This window comes from Pinus tabuliformis, chromosome 5_1 (assembly GCF_031772625.1).
Source record: "Pinus tabuliformis cultivar Carrire ecotype Pingquan chromosome 5_1, CPIR1, whole genome shotgun sequence".
NCBI lineage: Eukaryota > Viridiplantae > Streptophyta > Pinopsida > Pinales > Pinaceae > Pinus > Pinus tabuliformis.
In genome coordinates this window covers 948,416,433-948,440,061 of record NC_142305.1, presented here as the reverse complement: position 1 = coordinate 948,440,061, position 23,629 = coordinate 948,416,433, and the positions used below count along the sequence as shown (strand labels likewise).

General features: G+C 34.1%; 1 protein-coding gene across 2 annotated transcripts in view; it reads left to right on the top strand.

Annotated features, from left to right (window-relative positions):
• LOC149167907 (MADS-box transcription factor 23-like) overlaps positions 1 to 23,629 on the top strand; it is a 482,219-nt gene that overhangs the window by 346,028 nt on the left and 112,562 nt on the right. For both annotated transcript variants that reach the window (XM_089431614.1, XM_089431615.1), the window contains exons 4-6: positions 18,563 to 18,624; positions 18,757 to 18,847; positions 18,974 to 19,015. In XM_089431614.1, the coding sequence (XP_089287740.1) occupies positions 18,563 to 18,624; positions 18,757 to 18,847; positions 18,974 to 19,015 (195 nt within the window). The remainder of the gene's footprint in view (positions 1 to 18,562; positions 18,625 to 18,756; positions 18,848 to 18,973; positions 19,016 to 23,629) is intronic.

The following is a 23,629-nucleotide window of genomic DNA, read 5'->3' as shown; positions in this document are numbered from 1 at the left end:
TTTTTGTACCCTACGGACCCTGCAAATGGAATTCATTCTCATTAAGATATTCTTCCTCTTAGGTATGAAAATTATTTGCATCTTCCTAAATGATTTAAATCTTCTATCATAAAGACACATATAAGACTGTAGTTCAGAAGAATTTGAGAATCAAAGATACAGGAAGAGACTGCACATAAATTAGTACCAAAAATACAAGTTAAGATTTACACAACTAAATCATAATACTCACACTATCTTTCGTCTCTTAACAATAATGTTTATGGAATTAAATATAGTTATTTATTTGGAATATATGTGATATATTAATCCAACAAAATGTTTACATCAGATGAAGGCATTCAAGATGTCATAACGAAACATAATGTTTCTTGGCTCTTTAAAATTTAAACAAACATATATATCTGATACAGGTTGCAAGAATCACTCATAAGATATAAAAGGAATTTCTAAATAGAAAATAAATAAATTATTTCCAGGTTCATCAAACTCACCTTGGAGCTATCCACACTTTCCACCATATACAAGTTGGGTACACCAACTGCCATTAGAATGTTGAATATACAACAAAATGCATGAGCATAACATCCATACTAGAATTCAACAAAAAGTAAATAAGTCATCATAAGACAACAAATCTCATAGTGTTGCATGCATCTGCAACATAAATTCTTCCTCTCACACCTTAAAAGAATAAGAATAATAATGCTCATAGAAGGCACCCAATTTTCAAGAGAATAAACAATAAACGTAGATGATGTGAAAAAAAATTGTCAGGTGCTCAATAATGTTAAAGTATATAGTGTTAGATTCTATAATGCCTAATGTTCCAAATTTCTAGTATAAGAAAATATGTGTGCATAATGAGAACTTGGTGTTTAAAATATTGAGGTTAAGATGGATCTATGCATTTATTTTATTTTATTTTTTATTTATTTATTTTATCTATTTAACATTTCACATCTGAATTCAATTATTTTCCACACGTGTGACGCATATCATCGAATTGGACCACAAGAGAACCTCATTTATCTAGGCACAATTACAGTTAAAGGGTCAGTCTTGAATTTAACCATTTTTTTCTGCCCATTCCTTTTTTCCTTTTAACATTTGACATCTAACATTAAATTTTTTCCTTTTAATATTTGATATCTGACATCAATTTTTTCCATTTTATTTTACTAATGTGATGGACATACAAACATATGTTACACGTCTCATCCAACTGGGATGTAAGATCACCTCACTTCTCTAGGTGCAATTATGGTTGAAGGTTCCATCCACAATTTATTAAAGGAATATCTTATACATCACTCAAGGTAGTTGTAGGTTGCACTATAAATATTTCACCTTTGTAATGAAATTTTCATGGAAGTATGAGAGATTATAAAATAGGAGTTTCATGTGATGAGTTTATACACATCTAAGTTTCTAGACATATTTTATTTCTGTGTATCAGAGAATAGCAGGTTGTCACACAAAAATCATGTCCTCCTAGCCATAGCAAGGACCTTTCATAGTTTGAGGGGAGCTCTTTTGCTACTGCCCCACATGTCCTGGAATTTATGAAGCATATATGGGAATTGATGGAAAGACACGAAGATTCCATGATAAGGTTATTTATGCTTTCTTTGGGGGACAAGGGCATGGTGGCTAGCTGAAGCATTCTTGCAGCCCAAAAAGCATACATTCTCTCAAAGCTCTAGTTGAAATCTTCCTCAAGCATTGCCACCCAAGATTCAGAAATTTGATGGTACATATCAAGAGTTGTTGACAACCCTACAAGAGGAAGGCCTCCTTGGTATTTTTGAAGGCAGTGTAACATTGTTGGGGATGAAAGTGGAGCATCTATGGAAGAGGGATTGTGCTCAGAATTTGAATATGAAAACGCTAGATATTTGTAGCACAGACAACCTTGTGGCAGCAATGACAGGAAGGAGGGCCATTTTAGCATCTAAAGTGATTGTTGAACACATAAATGAGTACCACCATGAAAACTGTGATGGCATTATTACACCACCTTCAAATTATACATGTGTCGCTATTTTTGGTGAGGATTGGCATCAGGTTGGTGATGTTTTTATTGGCTGCCCCATAGGAAACATTGTTGCAGATCTAAAAGAAGAAACTAGTAGCAATTTTGTGATGAATTTGGCGCGGGATTTATGCTCAAAACTAAAAACAAGAACACTCCCTTCTCTTATGGCTTATGTACATGATAATCAAAATAATGAAAACATAAGCCTTGATACTCATACTGATCCTCTCATCAGTATGGATCAATCATTAGACCATATATTTGGGGTTGGGTAGAGGCAAGTCCTATACACTACTTGCATGGACCACTGATGTTTGGTGATCACAAAGAAGAGGGAAAATCTGATTCTGAGACCTTCACAAGCATCCGTCAGGAGGGTTTTGAGACTGCGTCATGTTATAACAATGTTGAACTAACTTTGCTAGACTTGTCATAAGAATTGAGGATAGAATATCCCTCCAAGGACAAGAGACTTTGCTCCAAATATGACAACAATAAGGATTTTGCACCAAACATTGGCATTTCGGATAATGAGTATCAGCATTACACAAGTTATGAAATCCTTGATGATGAATTTATTGCTCTAGAGGAACACAAGCATTTATGTTTTGCACACCAATTTCCCCAAATCTTGGACAATGAAAAGAAGAAATCAACAAAGTCCTCTTATCTTTACAATCAAGACCAAACCTTCTTTAGTAGAGCAAAGCCATAAGGAACATATTTGTGAAGAATCAAACGAATTATCTAGCAGCGTAATATAAGTCGCTCCTCTTCACATTGGAGCGATAAACAAAAGGTGCGCACTAGGTCTGCAGCTTCCAAATTGCTGAATTTATGAAAATCTATGCAAACTTTGGTATGTACATTACTGATCAGTGAAATTATTAAGAATGGACTATTCTATTTTTTCAAGACACTTAAGGCCCTCCTATTGGAAACTATATCAATCCTAGAAAGGAGTAAAACCCTTTGTCTATAGTTCGAAATTTGTGTATGGTTCATGCATAAGCCCTAAAAGGAAAATCCCCAAAAGATACACTCCTATGCATTAGTTGAAGGGATATGTTGGGCATCAATCCTATTTTTAGACCACTGTCAAAGGTTACCGATGTTTTGAATCTCAAGCTACATGAAAAAAGTTCTGAGCAAGTTTTGCAAAGTCAAAATCCAAATTGAAGAAGCTGAAATTCTGAGGCCTGAAGTCTATCAATTTTTCTTAAAAGAAGTCAAAATTGTGATCATGTTTGTGAAGGAGCCAAGAGCATTATTTAAGGATATACTTGTATATTATAGAGATTCGCTAGGCAAGACTTTGAATCAACTGCTAATACCGCTTATTGCACTCCACAAGCAGACTCCTCGCCTCTTCTTCTATTTGTGTTAGGTGTTCGTAGAACCCATCATTTTGTAAATCCTTGATCATGAAGGTTACAGTAGCTGGACACAACACATTAATTTTGGGTTATGGTCTCCCTCTAGAATGAGAACAAGAGAGTAGTTGGGTGGGTGGAAACGAGGTAGCTTAGTTGTTGTGTTTCTTGGTTGTAGAAGCAAGAAAACTAGGCTCAGAGATTCGAATGAAAGAAGTAGGTCTCGCTCAAGCTGGAAAAGCAGAAAGGCGGTCTTGTAGGAAAAAATTGCTCAAGATGGAAAGGTAGAAAGGTGGTCTTGCTCGTGTCTTTCTCAAGCTAGAAATGTAGAAAGGCTTAGGGTTGGAGAGAGGCTTGACGGAAAAATGTGACCTTTCCTACACTTTCCCTCTACTGCTCGTGCCTTGCTCAAGCTAGAAATGCAAAAAGGCCTAGCATTCAAACTCAGAAATGCAGAAAGGCTTAGGTTTGCAGAGAGGCTTGACTGCAAAATGCAACCATTCCCACTCACATTTCCTACTCTTTCCCTCTGCTACTCGTGTCTTTCTCAAGATAGAAATGTAGAAATGCTTAGGGTTCAGACTTAGAAATGCAGAAAGGGTTAGGGTTGCAGAGAGGCTTGATTGCAAAATGCGACCTTTCCCACTCTTTCCTTCTGCAGGTGACATGTAGCTACGGTGCTTCTGACATTCTCTAAAAATATGGTGTATTTTTCCCTCCGCTTGGCCAAAAATTTGTATAAACAATACCTTAGGTTATATATATTAGTGTATGGTATATTAAAACCCTTTAGGCCCTCATTATAAGCCCAATATACTATTTTGTAATTTTTCCATTTTGAATGCCCTAATATGAACGCATGTGATATAATATTGGTTTATCAGTGACGCCCCCATGTGACAACAGAGCTTGGAGAATCCCACTCAAAAGTGGATGATGGTCATGAAGGCCATGAAAGTGAAACTCATTATGCAGACATGCATATGGATGATGGAGATGCAACAAATATTATAGAGAGAGAAGTTGAAGCCTTTGTGTGTGAAGCACAGAAAGAGCATATAATGATCAAGGACTTCATTTAACATGGATGGTGCAGATGATGGTGAATCCCACTGTGACGAAACACATGTGGATGATCACTGCAAAGTGAGATGTGAATTGGTGAATCCAACCATAGTTGATGAATTTGGTGAAGTTGAAATTGTTAATGAGCACATGCATGCTTAGATATCCAACCATAAGGTGGATGAACTTATGATAATGAAATTTGTGAATCATGGATTGATTGTGGCAATATTGTAAGCGTCGTGTTTGATGAAGAATTCAAAGTTGAAGTTGCCACTGTAGCAGCAAGATATGAAGCAGTTGGAACTATCCATGAAGAAGTATGTGATCTAGTAGCCGCTGATTAACAAGAACAAGGTAAAGTGATTGAAGAGTTTTTATGAGAATATCCACTGACAACATGATAGTGGAAGACAACCTCCATGCAATGGAAAAGAAAGCAAAGAAGGAAGAGTTAGAGAAGGAATCTATCACTGAAGAGCATAACAAAGATGTTGTTTACGTTGTTTTTAAATATGGAGGTGTTAAAAATAGCATGGGAGCAGAAGTTGAAAACAAATTTGCTAATAACCTTGATGCAAATTTGAAGCTCATTGAAGAATGGATTAATAAGCCAATTGAACAAATTGATAAGAGTCTTAGAGCAATAGCTAGAATAAAAAAATTAAATGAAGTGGTGAACAAGAAAAAGAAGCATGATTATGATTTTACATGTAAGCCTAATGATGATCTTGAGTGTGCAGACTACAGGCAAAAAGAAACAATACTTGATGATGAAAGTGAAGAGAAGGACATGGATGTTTCTAAAAACAAGGAAGAATGCATTAAAACAATTTTTCAACAATGGAGTCAAGAAGAGATAAGACTCTACTATCAACAAATATGGTAGAAAGAAAGTTTGGAATATGAAGCAAAAGAAGTAGCAAAGAAGACAATTTGAAGATGGGGATTTGTGGCAACATTGCATAGTTGAAATAATATTTGAAGAAAAAGTTGTAGAAGACAAGATCTGATTGTTTTTTAGAGAAAATTCTAGGCAAAGCAAAGAAAAATTGTAGCAACAACAAGTGAAGAAAGCCTACAGCAAGAAAGTGCAATAGAGAATGAAGCAATTTCGAAGATATAGAATTTGGAAGAAACGAAAAAGAAATTTCTAAAAGATGAGTCATTGTGAGCCCAGTTGAGACTTAGACCAGTAGGCATGTCTGGGTGATGATTGAGTCAATTTCTATTGTAAGTTTAGCAGGGATAGTTGAGTCGTCATGTTTGAGTTATGTTCATTGAAGAATGGATTAATAAGCCAATTGAACAAATTGATAAGAGTCTTAGAGCAATAGCTAGAATAAAAAAATTAAATGAAGTGGTGAACAAGAAAAAGAAGCATGATTATGATTTTACGTATAAGCCTAATGATGATCTTGAGTGTGCAGACTACAGGCAAAAAGAAACAATACTTGATGATGAAAGTGAAGAGAAGGACATGGATGTTTCTAAAAACAAGGAAGAATGCATTAAAACAAATTTTCAACAATGGAGTCAAGAAGAGATAAGACTCTACTATCAACAAATATGGTAGAAAGAAAGTTTGGAATATGAAGCAAAAGAAGTAGAGCAAAAAAGTCAATTTGAAGATGGAGATTTGTGACAACATTGCATAGTTGAAATAATATTTGAAGAAAAAGTTGTAGAAGACAGGATCTGATTGTTTTTTAGAGAAAATTCTAGGCAAAGCAAAGAAAAATTGTAGCAACAACAAGTGAAGAAATCCTACAACAAGAAAGTGCAACAGAGAATGAAGCAATTTCGAAGATATAGAATTTGGAAGAAACGAAAAAGAAATTTCTAAAAGATGAGTCATTGTGATACTAGTTGAGACTTAGACCAATAGGCATCTTTGGGTGATGATTGAGTCAATTTCTATTGTAAGTTTAGCAGGGATAGTTGAGTCGTCATGTTTGAGTTATGTTGAGTCATACGTCCTAATTAAGGCGGAGTGTTGGAAATTGTAATTACTCCCACATGCAAGAGTTGTCTAAATTTAGAGTGTGAGTTAATTGAGTCAAGTGTGAGTGAGTTCAAGTTCAGTCTTATTTTGGGAAAAGTCAAATATAGTGTGTGTTTGTATATTGAAGTTATTTTGAGTGAGTTGCTCACTGAAAAATAAAAATAACCCTCACTGAATTTATTGTAATCAAATGAAGTTTGTATGTTCAATACAAGAGCTGCAACTCGTGTTTGTGTTGTGTGGAATTTTTGTGCCTTTCCTCCTCTACATTTCCAACACTTCTTACGTTTATTTAATATATCATCATTGATATCAACCTTATTCTATCATAGCATCCGTCTATAACGAACTTCGGAATTTTTGGGCTACAAAAGAGCCATAATCCCTGGACGTTAAAAGAATCCTTTTCCAGTGATAAGCATCTTTCCAAAAGCATACTTGCGTGCAAGATCCATGCGCTACAGGAATCCTGTGGGTTCTCGTCATTATATTTGTACTCACAGAATCACAAGGAATATCTCTTTGGATCATACATATCCTAAAACCCTTTAATAGCAACCTCTCAAAAAAAAGTCTTCGTGTTTGAATAGTCTCTTTTAGTCATCAAGAACCATTTTATTTGGCGGTATAAGATCAAGATAATTTAAACTCTTAGATTCATTCCAGCAAGCACACCAGACCAAATTCCCTTTGACGGTAGTAGTTGGGGGCTACAAATGCATTCCATGAAGGGTAAACAACTCCACTCCCTCAAACACGTCCATCCATACCCAGAGATATGTATACAGGCTAATCTTCTGAAACATTTGCCAATGACTTTCGTTCATTCAATCACTTTGACCATTCCGAAGTATAGATGGGAGTTAATTGGCATAGGCTTTTTCTTCTACTAATAGAACGTAATTGTCGATCATATTTTTCATTAATTAAATTAGATTCTACATTTAAAGCCTGTAAGTTGATGAGCTCAGTCCAAGCTCGATAGCTTCTTGTATCCAATCACTATACCAACAAACGGCTGCTTTCCGTTTGATACACCTTTGGACTTCGTCAAGAGACAACGTCTTTTACCACTAAGTTCTTCTCTCATTCGCTCCACTCTGTAAGCAGGCTTACAAATTACCGTTATCCACGTCACAGTTGAGACTTTTGCCTTTGTATCGATATGCATACATTAAGATATTAAATGTTCTTAACATCAGGCTAAACTCCGACATTTTGAAAATTCTCATAGGAATTTTTCCATTATGCCAATATGACCTGTGTTTTCAAAAGCCTTCACAGTTGCATTAATCGTCCACACATCGAGATTAGAATCTTGATCTTCCAATATCTTTGAAATGACATCTTCTGTATCTTTAAATTTACCAACTTTACCATATGCATCCAAAATTGTATTATAGGTGGCAGTATTGGGGTTGATTCCATTTCTCAACATTATTGAGAGTAGCTTGTCAACATGATCAAACCGGGAATATTAAACACAATATTTTACAAGTATGCTATAAGTGAATACATCATGTTTGCATAGAAGAATTCTCTTTATTTCCTTTAGAACAATAAATGCCTGGTCGGAGTCAATACTTGGATCTAACCGTTCTTCAATCATAAGCTGAAAAAGTGAATTTGTATGCTGATATTGCTTGCACATGCCAAGCATAACCAAAAGCTTTGTGTATATTCTACGGTTCGGTCTATACCATAATTGTTCCACTATCATTTCAAATATCTGTCATTATATACTGATTCCAAATACCTATTAATATATACTGAAGAGAAGTAGAGAGTCCATGGATGCCTGGACTATATTTATGTGTGCTTGTATAGCTAGGGGATCACAATGAAGGCTCATTTTCTCCTTGTGCCATGTAAACATAAGAAATATGACAATATGTGTCCTTGTCACTCTTGGAATTTAATTCTTTCCATTGTGAATAATTTTTTTTCCATCAATGTAGATTCACATGCTTCAACTTTCACATGAATACTGCTCTAATATAAGCAGGCTAGATTCTTCTTTGCTCATGGGTGCCTTCATTTCCTTGAGCAGCTCCCCCTAAGATCATACTGATTTCGATTTTTTATTGAAGCTACTAGATGCTTTCTCTTCTTTTTCCAAACTTTGGTGGGTTTCCTTCTTATTTTTGGACCACCTTCTAGTTTTTTGTTTAGTTTGTTTGTATGATCTTCTCCTTTTGTCTAAATTGCATTAATGAATTGGAAAATTTGCAATATTTAGCCATGTGACCAGTATTGTCACATATATAACATCTAATGTGACCAACAAAAGGGGGAAACGACTTGTGTTTTTTCATGTTGTTATTAACATATGAATTTCTCTCAACATACAGTGCACTCCTACTCTTCTTTGCATAGGGTTTGCAATCAACAACCTTATGGCAAATTTTTTTGCATGAATAACAATAGCCACAAAAAGGATTTGTGTACCTGATGGTTGATGGTCTTCTCATAAGGAATGATCTTCTTTGATTTCTTGCTTGAGAGGACTTCTTTTTCTACTGCATATTTTGGTGATTATCCTTGATTTGACTATTCCTACAATTAGCTACAATATGTCCAAAATTATTGCAAAATTAACATTGAATACTATTATTTAGGGGGAAAAGGATTCGTTATTCCTCCTTTGGAATCTTGCAAGCTTGTTAGATTCATCTCTAGAAGTAGATGGACTTTTAGCAAATAACACTTTCTTTTACTCATTCCGTTACTACTGGTTCTGCCCTTTGTTTTTTCTTGCTTCCTCGCTAATCATGTTGCTACCATCTTCTGCTATAGGCCTTTTGGGTGCTACTTGATTATTTCCTATAGATCACTTTGAGCTAGATCTACTCTTTTATAACCCATTTCTCATGGAGACAACCTTTGCTTCTAATCTTTCACATTGTTTCTCTCTTTCATTCAGCCAGTTGTTTATTACCTCTTCAACTCTCTTCACTTCTTCCAACCGTGTCCTCATGCTAATGATTTCTTCTTTGAAATCATGTTCTTTCTCATCACATAGCTGCAAAAATTTCTTTTGATCTTTGTTTTCACTTGGAAGTCTTTCTATTTCAACCAAGGATGAGTCAAGCTTAGCTTTGTTTATATTTGTCTTCTTGTTTTGACAATCAACTATTTTCTCACTAGGAGAATAAATCTCATATGGCTTGACAATTTCTTTCTAAGAGGCCTTTTGCTTCTTCTTTTCTTTTTCTCCATTGTTGCTACTAGTATCTCCTTCATGGATGACTTGCAACTTGTCCCATATTTCGTTTGTAGATTTGAGATCTATTATTGTTTCAAGATCTATATTGTGGAGTCTATTGTAAATTGTACATTTAGCCTAGGCATTCGACTGTTGTTCTTACTTTGACGGGGAACCTTTACTATATCTATTGCATACTAGCTTCCAGACATCAGATCCATACACTAGCAATTTAAATTTTACCTTCTCTCTCCATCCTTGAAAGTTTGCAGCACTTAGAACAGGCACACTTTGATGATCCATGTTTCAACTGGGTCTAGGTTCTAGTGTTTTGCTGATATAGAAAGAACTTCTTTTTATACCAATTGTTGGAAACTTGACTCTTGTGAGAGGGGGTGAATTAGTATAATGTAAACATGGTCATCATTTTTCAAATTTTACTTTTCTTTTTATTATTAATCAGAATAATTAGATAAGCAACAATACATCATATGAATAGCAGATTTAACATATAAACAACATTAAATCACAACATATAAAAGAAGCACATGTAGACACCAGATATAACTGGAAACCCATAAAGGGAAAAACCGTGAATTTTTTTGTTGTGATGTAAGTGCAAGCACCCACTCCCTTTTTACATCAAATTTTGTAGGCACCCACCTACAGGAAGCTTCAACATCTCTTCTATTTTGCAAGCTACAACTTGTTGGAAGCACCCATTCCTACTTACAACAATTTTTGTAGGCTCCTACATACAGGAGGCTTCAACCTCGTTTTTCTTCGGCAAGCTACAATTTACTGGAGGCACCCACTTCCACTATAGGATTCAACCAGTTCTTTTTCATGCTACTACCTGAAAGGAGACACCAATCCCTTGATACATGAAAGTTTTAATATGCTGGCTTACTTGATCTTTAATTCTGAATAACTCCATATCTTTGTCTATATTTTGTACTTTGTTTATGCTTAGTTACAATTGTTTTTCTCCTTCCCTTCCTCTTCAATTCTTCTTCACATCTACTCCTCTTCCTCTTTCTCTCTTTTCCAGTTAGTTCATAAAGTAGTTCTCACAAAAATTCAAATTCACTAGCAGCTCTATCATTCAAAACACATTTTTTTATATACATAGTTTGTTGATTGTTTGTATTCCAATGCAGAAATCTAAAGTGAAAGGTTGCCTCTTTGTATTCCAATGATCTTTGTAGTCTACCTCGTCATTTTCAAATTTGAAGGCCAAGTCAAGACAAATGGACCTCGTACTATTAAAAAAACTAGAGTAATACAAGCCAACAATAACGATTGCATAAGTCAACTCCAATGTAGATTTATTTTTGCACATTATATGATGCATACATGTTTTTCTTAAAAATCATTCCTGAATATACATGGTCTACTTATTGACAAGATGCATACACTATGTTTCATTCTAATTTTTGCTTACTATTCAACTCAGGCACACCATCAACACTATTTTGGCTCATCAAACATATTCAAGCATTTACATCACAACATTTGCAAGCATTTATGTTACAATGTCTACAAGGCCATACCTTTGACAAGCATCATACTCACTCACAACTTTACATGATCAACAATACATACATAGTGGAAACAACACATACTTATTGAATACATACTCAATAACATCAATGTTGAATACCTTTGGCATCTCCTAAACTTTAAATCGACTATTGTTTATACCTCAAACTTATCTTTGTGGATGTTCACAAGCAACTGCTTCACAATACAATGGATGACACAGGAATCCTTCAATGCCTTTGCTATCAATGACAACTTTGCCAACATTGTCTGCCTTCTTTCCATCCCACTTTGCTAGTTCCATCCTTTCCCAACAAGCGTAGTTATGGGTTGTCCACTTCGTTACAGAGGTCTCACTTAATTTCTTGAATGAATCACTTGGGCATGCAACCATCACAACATGATCATATTGAGGAGCCAAATTTGCCACATGAATCTAATGACTATAAAGACCCAAAATCTCTTTTATGGTAGTACGTGGAAATTCTTGGCAAAAATCTATTCGAGTGTTTCATATAGATGGACATGTAGTGAATGCAATAATGATTGAAATGGATCATAAACTAGGGTGAAGGGTCATCTCTCTTGTATATTCCAACAAGGATGTTGGTATGCACTATTCTAAATGGTCTAAATGACCAATCTAGGATAGATTTAAGTCCCACAAAACTAAATTTGTATGCATCTTTATAAGAAGTTGTTGATAAGATACTTTCTAAGGGAAAAGTCTTTGTCCAAGACTCTATAAATAAGCCTCCATTGTTTTCACGATTAAATATACACAACTAATAGAAGGCCTACTATGGGACCTCTTGAAGCAACATTCAATAATGAGGGAAAAGAAGTAGCTGATGAGTATATAGCTCATTGCATCTATGCAAACAAGGTAGCATTCAATTTGGTGTGTTCCCCTTACTTGCAACAAATGAATAAAGCAGTTAATGAAGCAACAAAAGGGTGCACGCGCATTAGCTATGAAAAGGTTTGCACCATCGTGTTAACATCGGAAATACAATTATAGTCAATCTGTGACAAATGAGTAGAAACTAGGGTGTCCATCATTTCTAATGGATGGAGATACTAAAGAAATTTCCTTTAATTAATGTCATTGCAATGTGGCCCAAAGTGGTGTTGTTTTTTAGAGTTGTTGATTGCAATGCAATGGAGAAAAAGGTATTTGTTGGGACAATATGTTGAAGAATAATAGCGTTAGTGAGGAGAACACTAGTAAAATTGGGAGAAATGAGAGAAAGTTTGAATTCACAGAAACTCAATAGCAAAGTTGCATAGAGAAAAGGTTGAGGAACTCTAGTTTTTAGAGGTTGAAAAGACGAGCTTTTTTCTAACTAAGAAAAGACAAGGTTTTTTTCCAATGTGTGTGTGTGTGAAAGAGAGAGAGAGAGAGAGAAAGTATGTGTATTATGTGTCTCTATGTATAAAATTAAAGATATAATAAGTTTTAAAATTATATATATATATATATATATATATATATATATATATATATATATATATATATATATATATATATGTATGAAAAGGGGAGATTATTGCAATGCAAGAAATTAAAAATAAGTTCAAAATAAATAAACAAATAAGTTTTATAACTCAATTGGGGGCTATCTCAGGTGGTTGCATAAAATGGTTGTTATCTTCCCTACCTAGGTTCAATTCCCTATGAGTGACATGAAGATGAAAAATATTGTTGTAACAACTATGTGCCTGTGAATATTGCTATACCAACCCTTACTCTCACTCTTGCGTTAAGAGAAAATGATTTCCCTTGAAATAAATAAATTTTGTAAAATCCTAAAAATAAAATAAAAATAATAATGTACTTATATTCAAAAGCTAAAAAGAGGGAATGTTATGCTTTAAACAGTGTTATGTTAAACATAAAGCCCTATGATAAACCTCATATATTAAGTTACTACATTTATGCTATTATATTAGTGTATTGGGGTAGACCCTTTAGTTATAATTGTACTATTTGTCATATATATATATATATATATATACACCAAGGAGACCTAGTCTTCAAGGCATTTCATTATGTGCATTATTTTTATATTGTAAAAGAAGGTCGTCTCCTGACAAAATCTTATATTTCATTATTGTGTCTAATTATCATTGTCTAGAGTTACTTTTCCCTCTATTTTCAAGCTATTTTGTATTTGTTGCCTAACATTTGGTATTAGAGACTAGATCATAGGGTTTTACGCCATTAATGTAATCTGGAATTTTCTTATAACATTTTTTTGGAAGTTTTAGGCAACAAATTGTGATAAGGATAATTGTTGATGTACTTGTAACCAAAATTTTAGGGTTAAATTCATTATACTTTCTTAGATATAATTGTGGAACTAGGCTCTTGACTAGTCCTAAAAATGGTTTCAAACAATTCATCTAGGAATTTTTGTTATACATTTTTTCAAGGAAGTTTTAGACTATAATTTTTAGCATCTAGAGCAAACATGGAGAATAAGATTTGGTAAATTTTTATCTTTTACGATTATAGTTTCTGAGATATAGCTTATGGAAGTTAGAATTTTTTACTAGCATTGAAACTACTTTCAAATGGGTCATCTAGGGATTTTTGCTATAACTTTTTTGAATGAAGCTTCAAACTATCAATTTCCAAGATTTTGAGGAGACATATATAAGTAAACATCATATAAATTTTGGCTTTTCTGACTTTATAAATTAGGATTTTTGGTTAGTTCAAAACTAGTCTCAAATAGGTGTTATTAGTAGAAATGTCATATCAAAATATCATAAGGTTCAAATTGTATGCTACTAGTTGATTTGAAAAGAAGAAAAACCATAGTATTTTTAGGTAAAATTTTCAAAACTAGATTTGAAATATTGGACAAGTGACATTCCAAACAAGCTTTCCATATAAGACGGGTTAAGAATGATATATCAAATTGGATGTAATCGTGACTTTATCCAAACAAAGTTTTTGGTTAGATCTATGGCATTGTAGAGAGGACATATTAGAGTGTTGTGGAATGAATTCTTAAACTTGAAAAGGAAACAATTGTGTAGATACATTAGTATCAAGTTTGATTTCAAATAAATCTCCAAATCAAAGTTTTAAACTTACATAACTAGCCATAAATGTAACTTTTCATGGACAATTTGTTTTTGCTCATTCAAAATTGCGATGAAGAGAAAAAAGAGGTGTATTGTCATTTTTTCAGATGACAAAGGGTTCTACAAAAATTACTTCTCTTGGCTAACCTCTAGAGAGATCAACCATGACTCAAGAAGAAAGGGATGATAATTTTCATTAAATATTCAAATTGGAATACCAATTTTAGAAATTAAGTTGTAAGTCAATAACAACTAATTATTTTGATGATAATATGAAGCCAATGTTAAAGAAGATGGGTGAAAATAGGGAGTATATAGAAAAGAAGATGATTGAAAGTAGTGAAGGGATGGAAAAGAAGATAAATGAAAATATTGAACACATGGAAAAGAAGTTGAATAAAAGGATGGAAGAATTACATAATTCCATATCTGACATCTTCTTACATAACCTAGATTAGATACTTCCTAAAAGAGATATCAAGACATAAGGAAATTGTGAAAATGTGGAGGATATATGATCCCCAAATTTATCAGACTGTAAAAGATCTACCATTTATGTATCATTTAGATTTGTATTTATTATGCAATTTTTTGTATTTTGATTCTAAGAATGTTGACTTTAATTTTTTCCAATTTCTTTTTTGTGCACTAGGTCTAATCATTACATTGAAGACTAAAAATGCTAGGAAATTTGGATCCCATATGGGAATATGGTGAACTTGAGGGGGGTTTTAATAGAAAAAATTTGAATTGCAAGATATGTGGGAAGAAAATGATGAGGGGAATCTCTCCATTGTAATACCACCTTACACAAATTCTAGGACATCAAATAGGATATGGATATCATTTGTATTTCCAATAAAACACTTGTAGATATCGATATATTTGGAGAGAATACAAAAGCTATGAAAAGTCGATTTGTAAGGGGGGAGTTACAATAACTTTGGGGGGGGGGGGGGGGGGGGGTGGTGGCGAGGGTGGGGGTGGTGTGGAGGGAACTATAAATGGTTCTTTAGCTTCACCTTCCACATTGTTCAACCCCTCATTTACCTTAGCCCTTTTCTTGTTTGTAGAGCCACACCCAGTGCACAGCCTTGTATCAAGTCAATGCTTAAAATAAAGAAGGAAGAATCTAACAAACTAGTGTGTAGGTGTTTTCTATGAAGTGAGATTCATTTCAACATTGCCAAGAACAATGCATTCTACCAACCTATGATTTATTTTGTTACTATTATTGTGTTGAGGTATATGCCCCTTCCTATGATGATTCAAGAGGACCTATTCTTCAAAATGTAAAGGTCAAATGGTTGGACTGATAAAAAGGGTAGGAATCTTCTTAGTTTCTTCGTTAATTGTCCCATGAAGACATTGTTTATTTTTATTTGTGGATGCATTTGCACATATTAAATATGCACAACTAGTATGTGAATTGTTGTATAAGTTTATTTAGGAGGTAGGTCCATAGAATGTTTTGTCTAAGTCATAATGGAAAACACTACAGATTATGTCAATGCTGATAGGTTACTTGTGCTAAGGTTTCCTACCATATTTTGGACTCCTTGTGTTGCACATTATATTTATTTGATGTTAGAGAATATAGGGAAAATTCCTTATATTAAGAAAATTATTGAATTATCTAGAAACATATCAAAATTTATATATAAACATGCATATCTACTTAGCCTAATGTGAATTTTTAACAATAACAAGGAGTTGTCGTGTCCTGCAATTACACAATATGTCACTAGCTTCATATCTCTTTAATTCCTCTTGACTTCTATGTGGAATGTGAAGAGAATGTTTCTTTTAAAGGAGTGGCGTACTTTATCATTTAGCCATAAACTAGGGGAGGAGGCGATATTAAAGATGCACAATTATTATGTAAGTTGTTGTATTGGTTTGATTAGGAGGTAGGTCCACAAACGTTGTCCAAGTCATAATGGAGCACACTACAAATTATGTCGTTGTTGGTAGGTTACTTATGCTGAGGTATCCTAGTTTGTTTTGGACTCCTTGTGCTGCACATTATATTAATTTAATGTTATGGGATATAGGGAAAATTCCTTATATGAAAGATATTGTTGAATTATCTAGGAGCATAACAAAATTTATATATAAACATGCATCTTTTCTTAGCCTAATGAGAAGATTCACCAATAACAAGGAGTTGTTTTGTCTTACCATTACATATTTTTCCACTAGCTTCATATCTCTTTAATCTTTCTTGACATCTATGTGGAATTTGAAGAGAATGTTTCTTTCAAAGGAGTGGTGTGGTTTATCATTTCACCGTAAACCAGAGGAGGAGGCCATACGCAAGATAGTTTTATATCAAGAGAACCTTTTGGTAGGAGTGGAGGAGGTGTGTGCCATTAGTGAACTTTCGGTAAAGATTCTTTGGTTGGTTGATATAATCGGCTACTCGTATGAGGTCATGGATAGAGCCGAAGAAGCCATCTATATCTATCATAATGATAAGGGATATGATGGGTTTGAGAAATGATTATTGATATGGAAAGTGGTTGATGAGCACTGAAATAATACACTCGGTTGCCCCATTCATGTTGTAGGGATCTACCTCAAGCTTGTATTTTCTTATTCTTGTGGTTTTAGATTTGATTCTGAGGTGATGGATAATTTCCTCACTTGCGTTTAGACGATGGTGCCATCTGTGCAAGATCGTGTTGAGATTTCTAAAGAAATGGAGATATATAAGATGGAAGGTGGAACATTTGGCTTTGAAATGGCTAACCATGATAATAAGATGAAAATTCCAAGCAAGCTTCATTTTGTTTCAAATTTCATTGCCTCTTCATACTTTGTTTTAACATTCAAATTTCAATGTTTTTTCTTATGTTTCTCTTATCCATTGTATATTCTGGAGGAGAAACTATGGTGCAAGAGTACCCAATCTACAAGAACTTGTCATTTGAGTGCTAAGCCAAACATGTAGCTTCTCGAAATGCGGGTATAACTTATTTGAAAAAATACACATCATGAAGTGTAACGAGACAACAATTTTAAATTGAATTTTGAATTCATCATAATTTTGAATTTGTTATTTTATGCCTTATCAACCTAAAAATTATGTATTATAATTATTAGTTTATAATTTATACCCCTTATACAAGTTGGAAACGCAACACCTTAATGACATGGTCTAGATCTACTACAATCTCTGATTGTGAGAAAAACAACTTCATAAAACACTTGATATGTACGTCATCTCATTGGATGTGATTGACACCAATACTGCATGGAGAGTTGAAATTGAGATTCTTGTCATGGAATCAAACCTTGATTGGTTAGAGGAGGCAATGGAGGAGTTAGTAGGTGAGAGAGAGGTGGAGGAGGAGGAGGGAGAGGACGTGACTTTTGAGAGTGGGAGTGAGTCTACGCTAGCACCTTCAGGGACTCGGATGAGTGAGTTGGAATTAGTAGTAGTAATAAAGGACATTTGAGTTTATCTCTTGTGTCTTCTCTAATGGTCAACAAAATCCAACACACGCAATATGGTCTTCTTCCTCTAGAGGAAAAGTCATTTCTATAACCATCACCTTTGCTTGAAAAAAAAAATTACTACTTTATTTTTCTGATTTCATTGTAGATTACTCATTTTAATGAAATAGATTTGTTATATTTTTCGTTGAAATTTTGTGAGTGTATTAAGAAGTCAAAACATAATTTAATGTTAATGTATGATATCTTGTATACTAGTTTTATTTTAATATTTATGTAGCAAAGTATTTAGTTAATGTTATTGTTGCTTTAAATGTTAAAAAAAAATATAATATAATATTTTGTATATTTTAATTTTATTAATATTTTCAAGTATTTTTCCAATAATTACCCTATTTTGTTTTTTCAAACTTTCGGTTATATTTTCCACAAACTTTATATGTTTAAGTAAAAAACCTGATAATGAGAGTTTATTTTGGAAGTGACCTGAAAAGTTAATTGTGGACTGATGAAAAGTTGTATTTTATTATGGATTAAAAATTATGCACTTAAGACGATATCATATTTGATATGATTAATGTTATAGGAAAGGTATTGTATAATATGTAAAGTAGGTGAGCATACTGATTTCATTTTTATTAATGAACCGAGGAATGGATAGAAATGGGAAAAAATAAATTGAAATGATGACTTTTAATTGTGTATGTAGGTATGTATTCACGAAAAAAATGTCTTTGGATAACATATTAAATCTCTCGTCCCATGGCATTTTCATCCAGGATGATGAAATCGAAGTGGAGAAGTTGAAAGAGGATATCAAGAATCTTTCTCGTTTTTGCCAGTAATGAATTTAATTTAAAGTTCAAATGAGATTTTTGTATACTCCTTTTCACTCCTGGAAACTTACTTTTTAAATATTATTTATTTATGAAATATCTTTTCATTTAAAATCACTGGTTGTATGACAAATCAGAGGTGACGAGCTTGAAGGAATCAGTTTGAAAATGTTTGAAGATCTTGAAGAATCTCTTGAAATGGCGGTAAAGTGTGTTCAATCAAGACAGGTGGAGAATCATCTGAGTTTCGGTGTTTACATTCGAATTTCGATGTTACTTCAAACAAATTGATGCAATGTTCGTCACTTAATGGAATGTTTCTTGTCTTTTGGTTGGTTATTATATTGATTGCAGCGGGAAATTTTTACGAGGCAAATTAATATTCTTCGAAATCAGGTAAAATACAGTTTGTCTGATTTCCCATGTTACTTTCATAAAGACAAATGTTGTCATTTACATTTATTGATAAGGCAAATTTACCGATTTGTCATTTCTTGTAGTGGATCTATTTCACATTCCTTTTTTCATTGTTCGTTGGTGTGAGTGTTTGCGTTAATAAATATATTACAAGGATGGAGTAGTTGCTGATAGCTATCCCAGTTTAGGAAATAAGTTGTTTGCCTTAGCTATCATGCAGTTCTGTGTTTGAGATAAATATGATAGAATGCAGTTATTAGTTTGGATGTATAACGAAGTATTCTTAATCCCCTTCCAATAATTGAAAATATGAGAATCAAACAAAGAGAGTTTTCATGTTTTGAGGGGCATAAACTTAAAAGGCATGAGGAATTTAGTTGAGGATAGATAGTTATTCAATATTGTGGGATGTATTTGGATATGGAACATGCACAGGGGAGGGAATTGTTGTCCAATAGCTTAAAGGAGATTTGGAATCTCAGAGTTTGGTTCACACCTTTATAAGGGGACATTTATGTGTAAATGACATCGAAAGATATAGAGAAATTAGAATATACCTAAGAGATTGTACCTTAAGAAGAATAGGGAGTAGCTTGAAGGTATCTTATTAATTAGAACTGTTTTATCTAGCTAGAATAGGGACACCTTGGTGGAGTTATGAGACATGCATGTGAGGATTGTTGTCTAATAGTTCATAGGCCAATAATTCATAGGAGATCCAAGTTTTGAGAGTTTTTTTTCATACTTTTACAAGGGGACATTTCATGCACAACTGGCATTGAATGATATTATGAACTTGGATTATAGCAAAGATACTATATAGTATACATTTAGGATGAATAGGGAGCAACTTGAAAGAATCATATTGGTCAAAACTATTTTTGATCTCTAAACTACCATAGATATTCCAATGGAACAGTTCATCTCTATAGATCTTAGAATGCACTAAAATCTTTTATTGTGCAGTTAATTACCTTAGATCACATACTTATTATTACTTAGCATTCAATTTATGAAAATAATTGAAATTGAAATGAAATAAAAATAAAATGAATAGACATTCCACACAAATAAATTCAACACGTGACTTGGGGAACCCTATATTAGATAAAAGCCATCTAGAAGGTGAGGCATATGCATTACACGCTTTTCCTCAATCAAGATATGCAAATACAAAGAAAGCAACATTCTCTATAGAGTTGCTTTGGACATTGACACATGAATGGCTACTATAGAGAATCTAGTACCTTCTCTATTATGCTTCCATAAACCACTCCCAAATTCTCTTTTCTGGTATGGAACAGTAACAATACTAAAAGAATGGAACCGCTTCTCTTCTTGGTAGATCAATATTTAGAATAGTCCAATAGCCTTATAGAGTTAGGGTTAGGGGTTATGCATAGCTAAATCCTCAATTAGTATTGGGATTTTGGACCCACTAGAATCTTCTTGAAAGTCTACATGTGACTAACCCCAAATGTGTGAGTGATAGGGTTGATGTGGCATCCACTTGATACCATGGTGGTCAATAGGGTAGGTCAATTTGCAGGACACATAACCTCTTTATGCAAATTCTAATTGAGGCATATTTGGCACCATTGCAAGTAATGCACCTCATAAAATTTTGACCCCAAAAATGTCTGTTTTGATGCCTCAAATTAGCTTGGAAGGTTTTGGACCCAAAATCACAAATTTGGGACCTACCCTAAAATGGCCCCTACAAACCATTACTCTTATTTTCCACATAGAAAGTACCAAGATAGATGAGAGCATATAATGATTCATATGTAATCAATTTTAAAGAGCATGGCTTTAAAAATCATAGCTTCTCAAGAATGTTATGTTGTTTGTGAGTTTAGAATTGTCGCTTTATGAGGTGGTGTTAGAAAACAACACTCTATTACATAAATAAAATAGGTAATATTTAGGGATATCTTTGAATTTGTACAAAGTTATTGACTATGTGTTAATAGGAATATCTTAGTTGTAGGTTAAAGAATTAAACTAGAGATGTTTGTTATTGTTAAAGTTAGAATATTCCAACAACTACTCAACCTATGTATGAAAATTATATGCAAATAAAGGTATAGTGAAGTGCTTTTGCATATTTCTTTCCTTTGTGTTGATGTAATCTCTATCTCATCTATACCATAGACTCATAAACCATCTTATGGCCACATCTCTTAAAGTAGAAGGGAACAATATTTTGAACCTTTTCATAATCACGGCCTCGACATATCACTTCTAATTCAAAAAGAAAGTGAGGGGATCTTTTTGGATCTTTCCTATGAAATGGGGAATTACACCTAGTGAAATGAGTTTGGTTTCAACCCATGTCTTTGTTTATGGAATAGTGATAGGAAAGACGACAACATATTCCCCATCATGGTTATTATATATTGTTCATCATGGTTAACTCCATTCTAAACAAAATTTAAATGCTAAAAAGCCACTTTGTTAATGACTCACTCCTCTCGATTTAGCTTTCAGAGATTTCAGGATGGATCTCTTGATTGTCTTAATGTTTTCTACAATGTGGTTACACTTATGGTGGGTGATTGTATGTCCAATTTCTAGTTTATTCTTCTTGAAGACAAAATTGATTGGTTGAGTTATCTTTAGCAATGTATGGCATGCGATGATTTGTTGTCCACTATCTAAGGGTTCCTTTGGCCATCAGTGTCAACTTCTTTGCTATATGGGATTGGAATTTATAGGAACTTTGACGTAAAATTTATAGTTGGATGTTTTGAGATTTACCCTTAGTTGGCAAGCTTACAATCCTTAAGAAATTTCTAAAGGTTAACCAAATGTATTATATATCTTGTTATTTCTCTTTTGCTACTAATTTGAATGCCTAAGAAAAGATTGAGATGATTTCTACAGTCTAAATTTGGGGATGGCTACTTGGCCAAGTGCTAATTTCAATTTGATCCAAGAAATTGTTAGCAGTGGGAGGTGGCCAAGTGCTAGTTCTAGTTTCATTCAAATAATTTACCCTCTCTTTTCTTGTCCTCTCAAACTATACATTCATCCTTTTTCTCCAAGAGGACTTCATTATATTTAATTTTGCATTAATTTGATGCCACCTCATTCCCTCTTTAACCATTAAATACGTGCTTGAAGAATCTAAGTACACTTCCTCCTCAATAACACCATTGAGAAATGTTGTTTTTAAATCCATCTGGTGGATATTCCACCCCATTTGCATAGCGGGTGAAAAAATTGATCTATTGGAGGAATACCTTGCTACGGGAGCAAAGGTTTCCTCATAGTCAATTACCTTAACTTGAGAGAATCCTTTGGCCACAAATTTGGCCTTATTCTTCTCTGTGCTTCTCTCTACTACATTCTTAACTGTGAAGATCTATCTCGAACCCACGATTAATTTATCTGTCGGTCTTGGGACCACTTCTCAAACATTGTTCTTCATAATGGATTCATATTCTTCTACCATTGCATCAACCCAAATTGGTTTCTCAACTACTTCCTCAAAATAGGATAGTTTAGTCTCTACAAGCTCAGTCATTAGAGCCCTGTAGGCAGTGTACCTCTCAGGTGACCTCCTTTTCTTGTGCAAATTTGAAGGATCTCCCACATTCTCCCTTGCATTCTACACCAATCTATCAGATTCCTTGGCTCTTTTTCTACCTTTTTTGGATGCTTCTACTTGAGTGGATATCTCCACTCTTCCTCCTCCCATAGTCCTCCATTTGTGGTTGCTCCACAACTTCCTTAGGTTCCTCCTTTGGAGCTAAAATCTCATCTTCTAGTGGGATTTTTAGCTCCCTCTCAAGAGAGCATCTCACTTCTTTCTCTTCATCGAAATTTACATCCCTTCGCATAACTGTCATTCTGAGGGAAGGTAAGTACACCCGATAGTTGTGTGGAATTTCGGTTTAACCCACAAAAGCTCCCAACTTTGTTGTCAGCTCAAGTTTCTTCCTCGAATGTTTGGATACATGATAGTAAACAGAGGCACCAAATATTTTGAAATGAGACACATCTAGCTTTCTCTCTGAGAAAGCCTCCTCCGGTGTAATCATACCAAGAATTTGATGAGGACTTCAGTTCTGCAAGTAGACTCTTGTGTTACATGCCTCTACCCAAAAATGCAGTCGCAGGCCTTGGTCATGTAGCATAGCTCTCGCAACTCCCACAAGGCTCTTACTCTTCCTCTCAGCTACCCCATTTTGCTGTGGGTTGTGGGTTGTTGTCAGCTCTCTTCAAATGCCTTAATTTTTCGCACAGAAATTCTTGAAGTAATTCGAAACATACTCACCTCCATTGTCGCTCTTGAGAGCATTCACCTTCTTGCCGATCTCAACTGTTCCCTTAAATTCTACAAATTTTGAGAATGTCTCATCCTTCTTCTGCATGAAGAAGATCCAACAATTTCTTGAGAAATCATTAATAAAAATAACACAGTACTTATGTTTGGCAGTGGAGGATGTTGAGAAGGGTCCATAAACAATAGAGTGGACTCATAAACATCAGAGTGGACTCTCTCTAAGACTGCATTTGCTTTTCTGTCTCAATCATGGAATGTGGATTTTACATACATCCCCAAGGCACAACCCTTGCAGACATCCT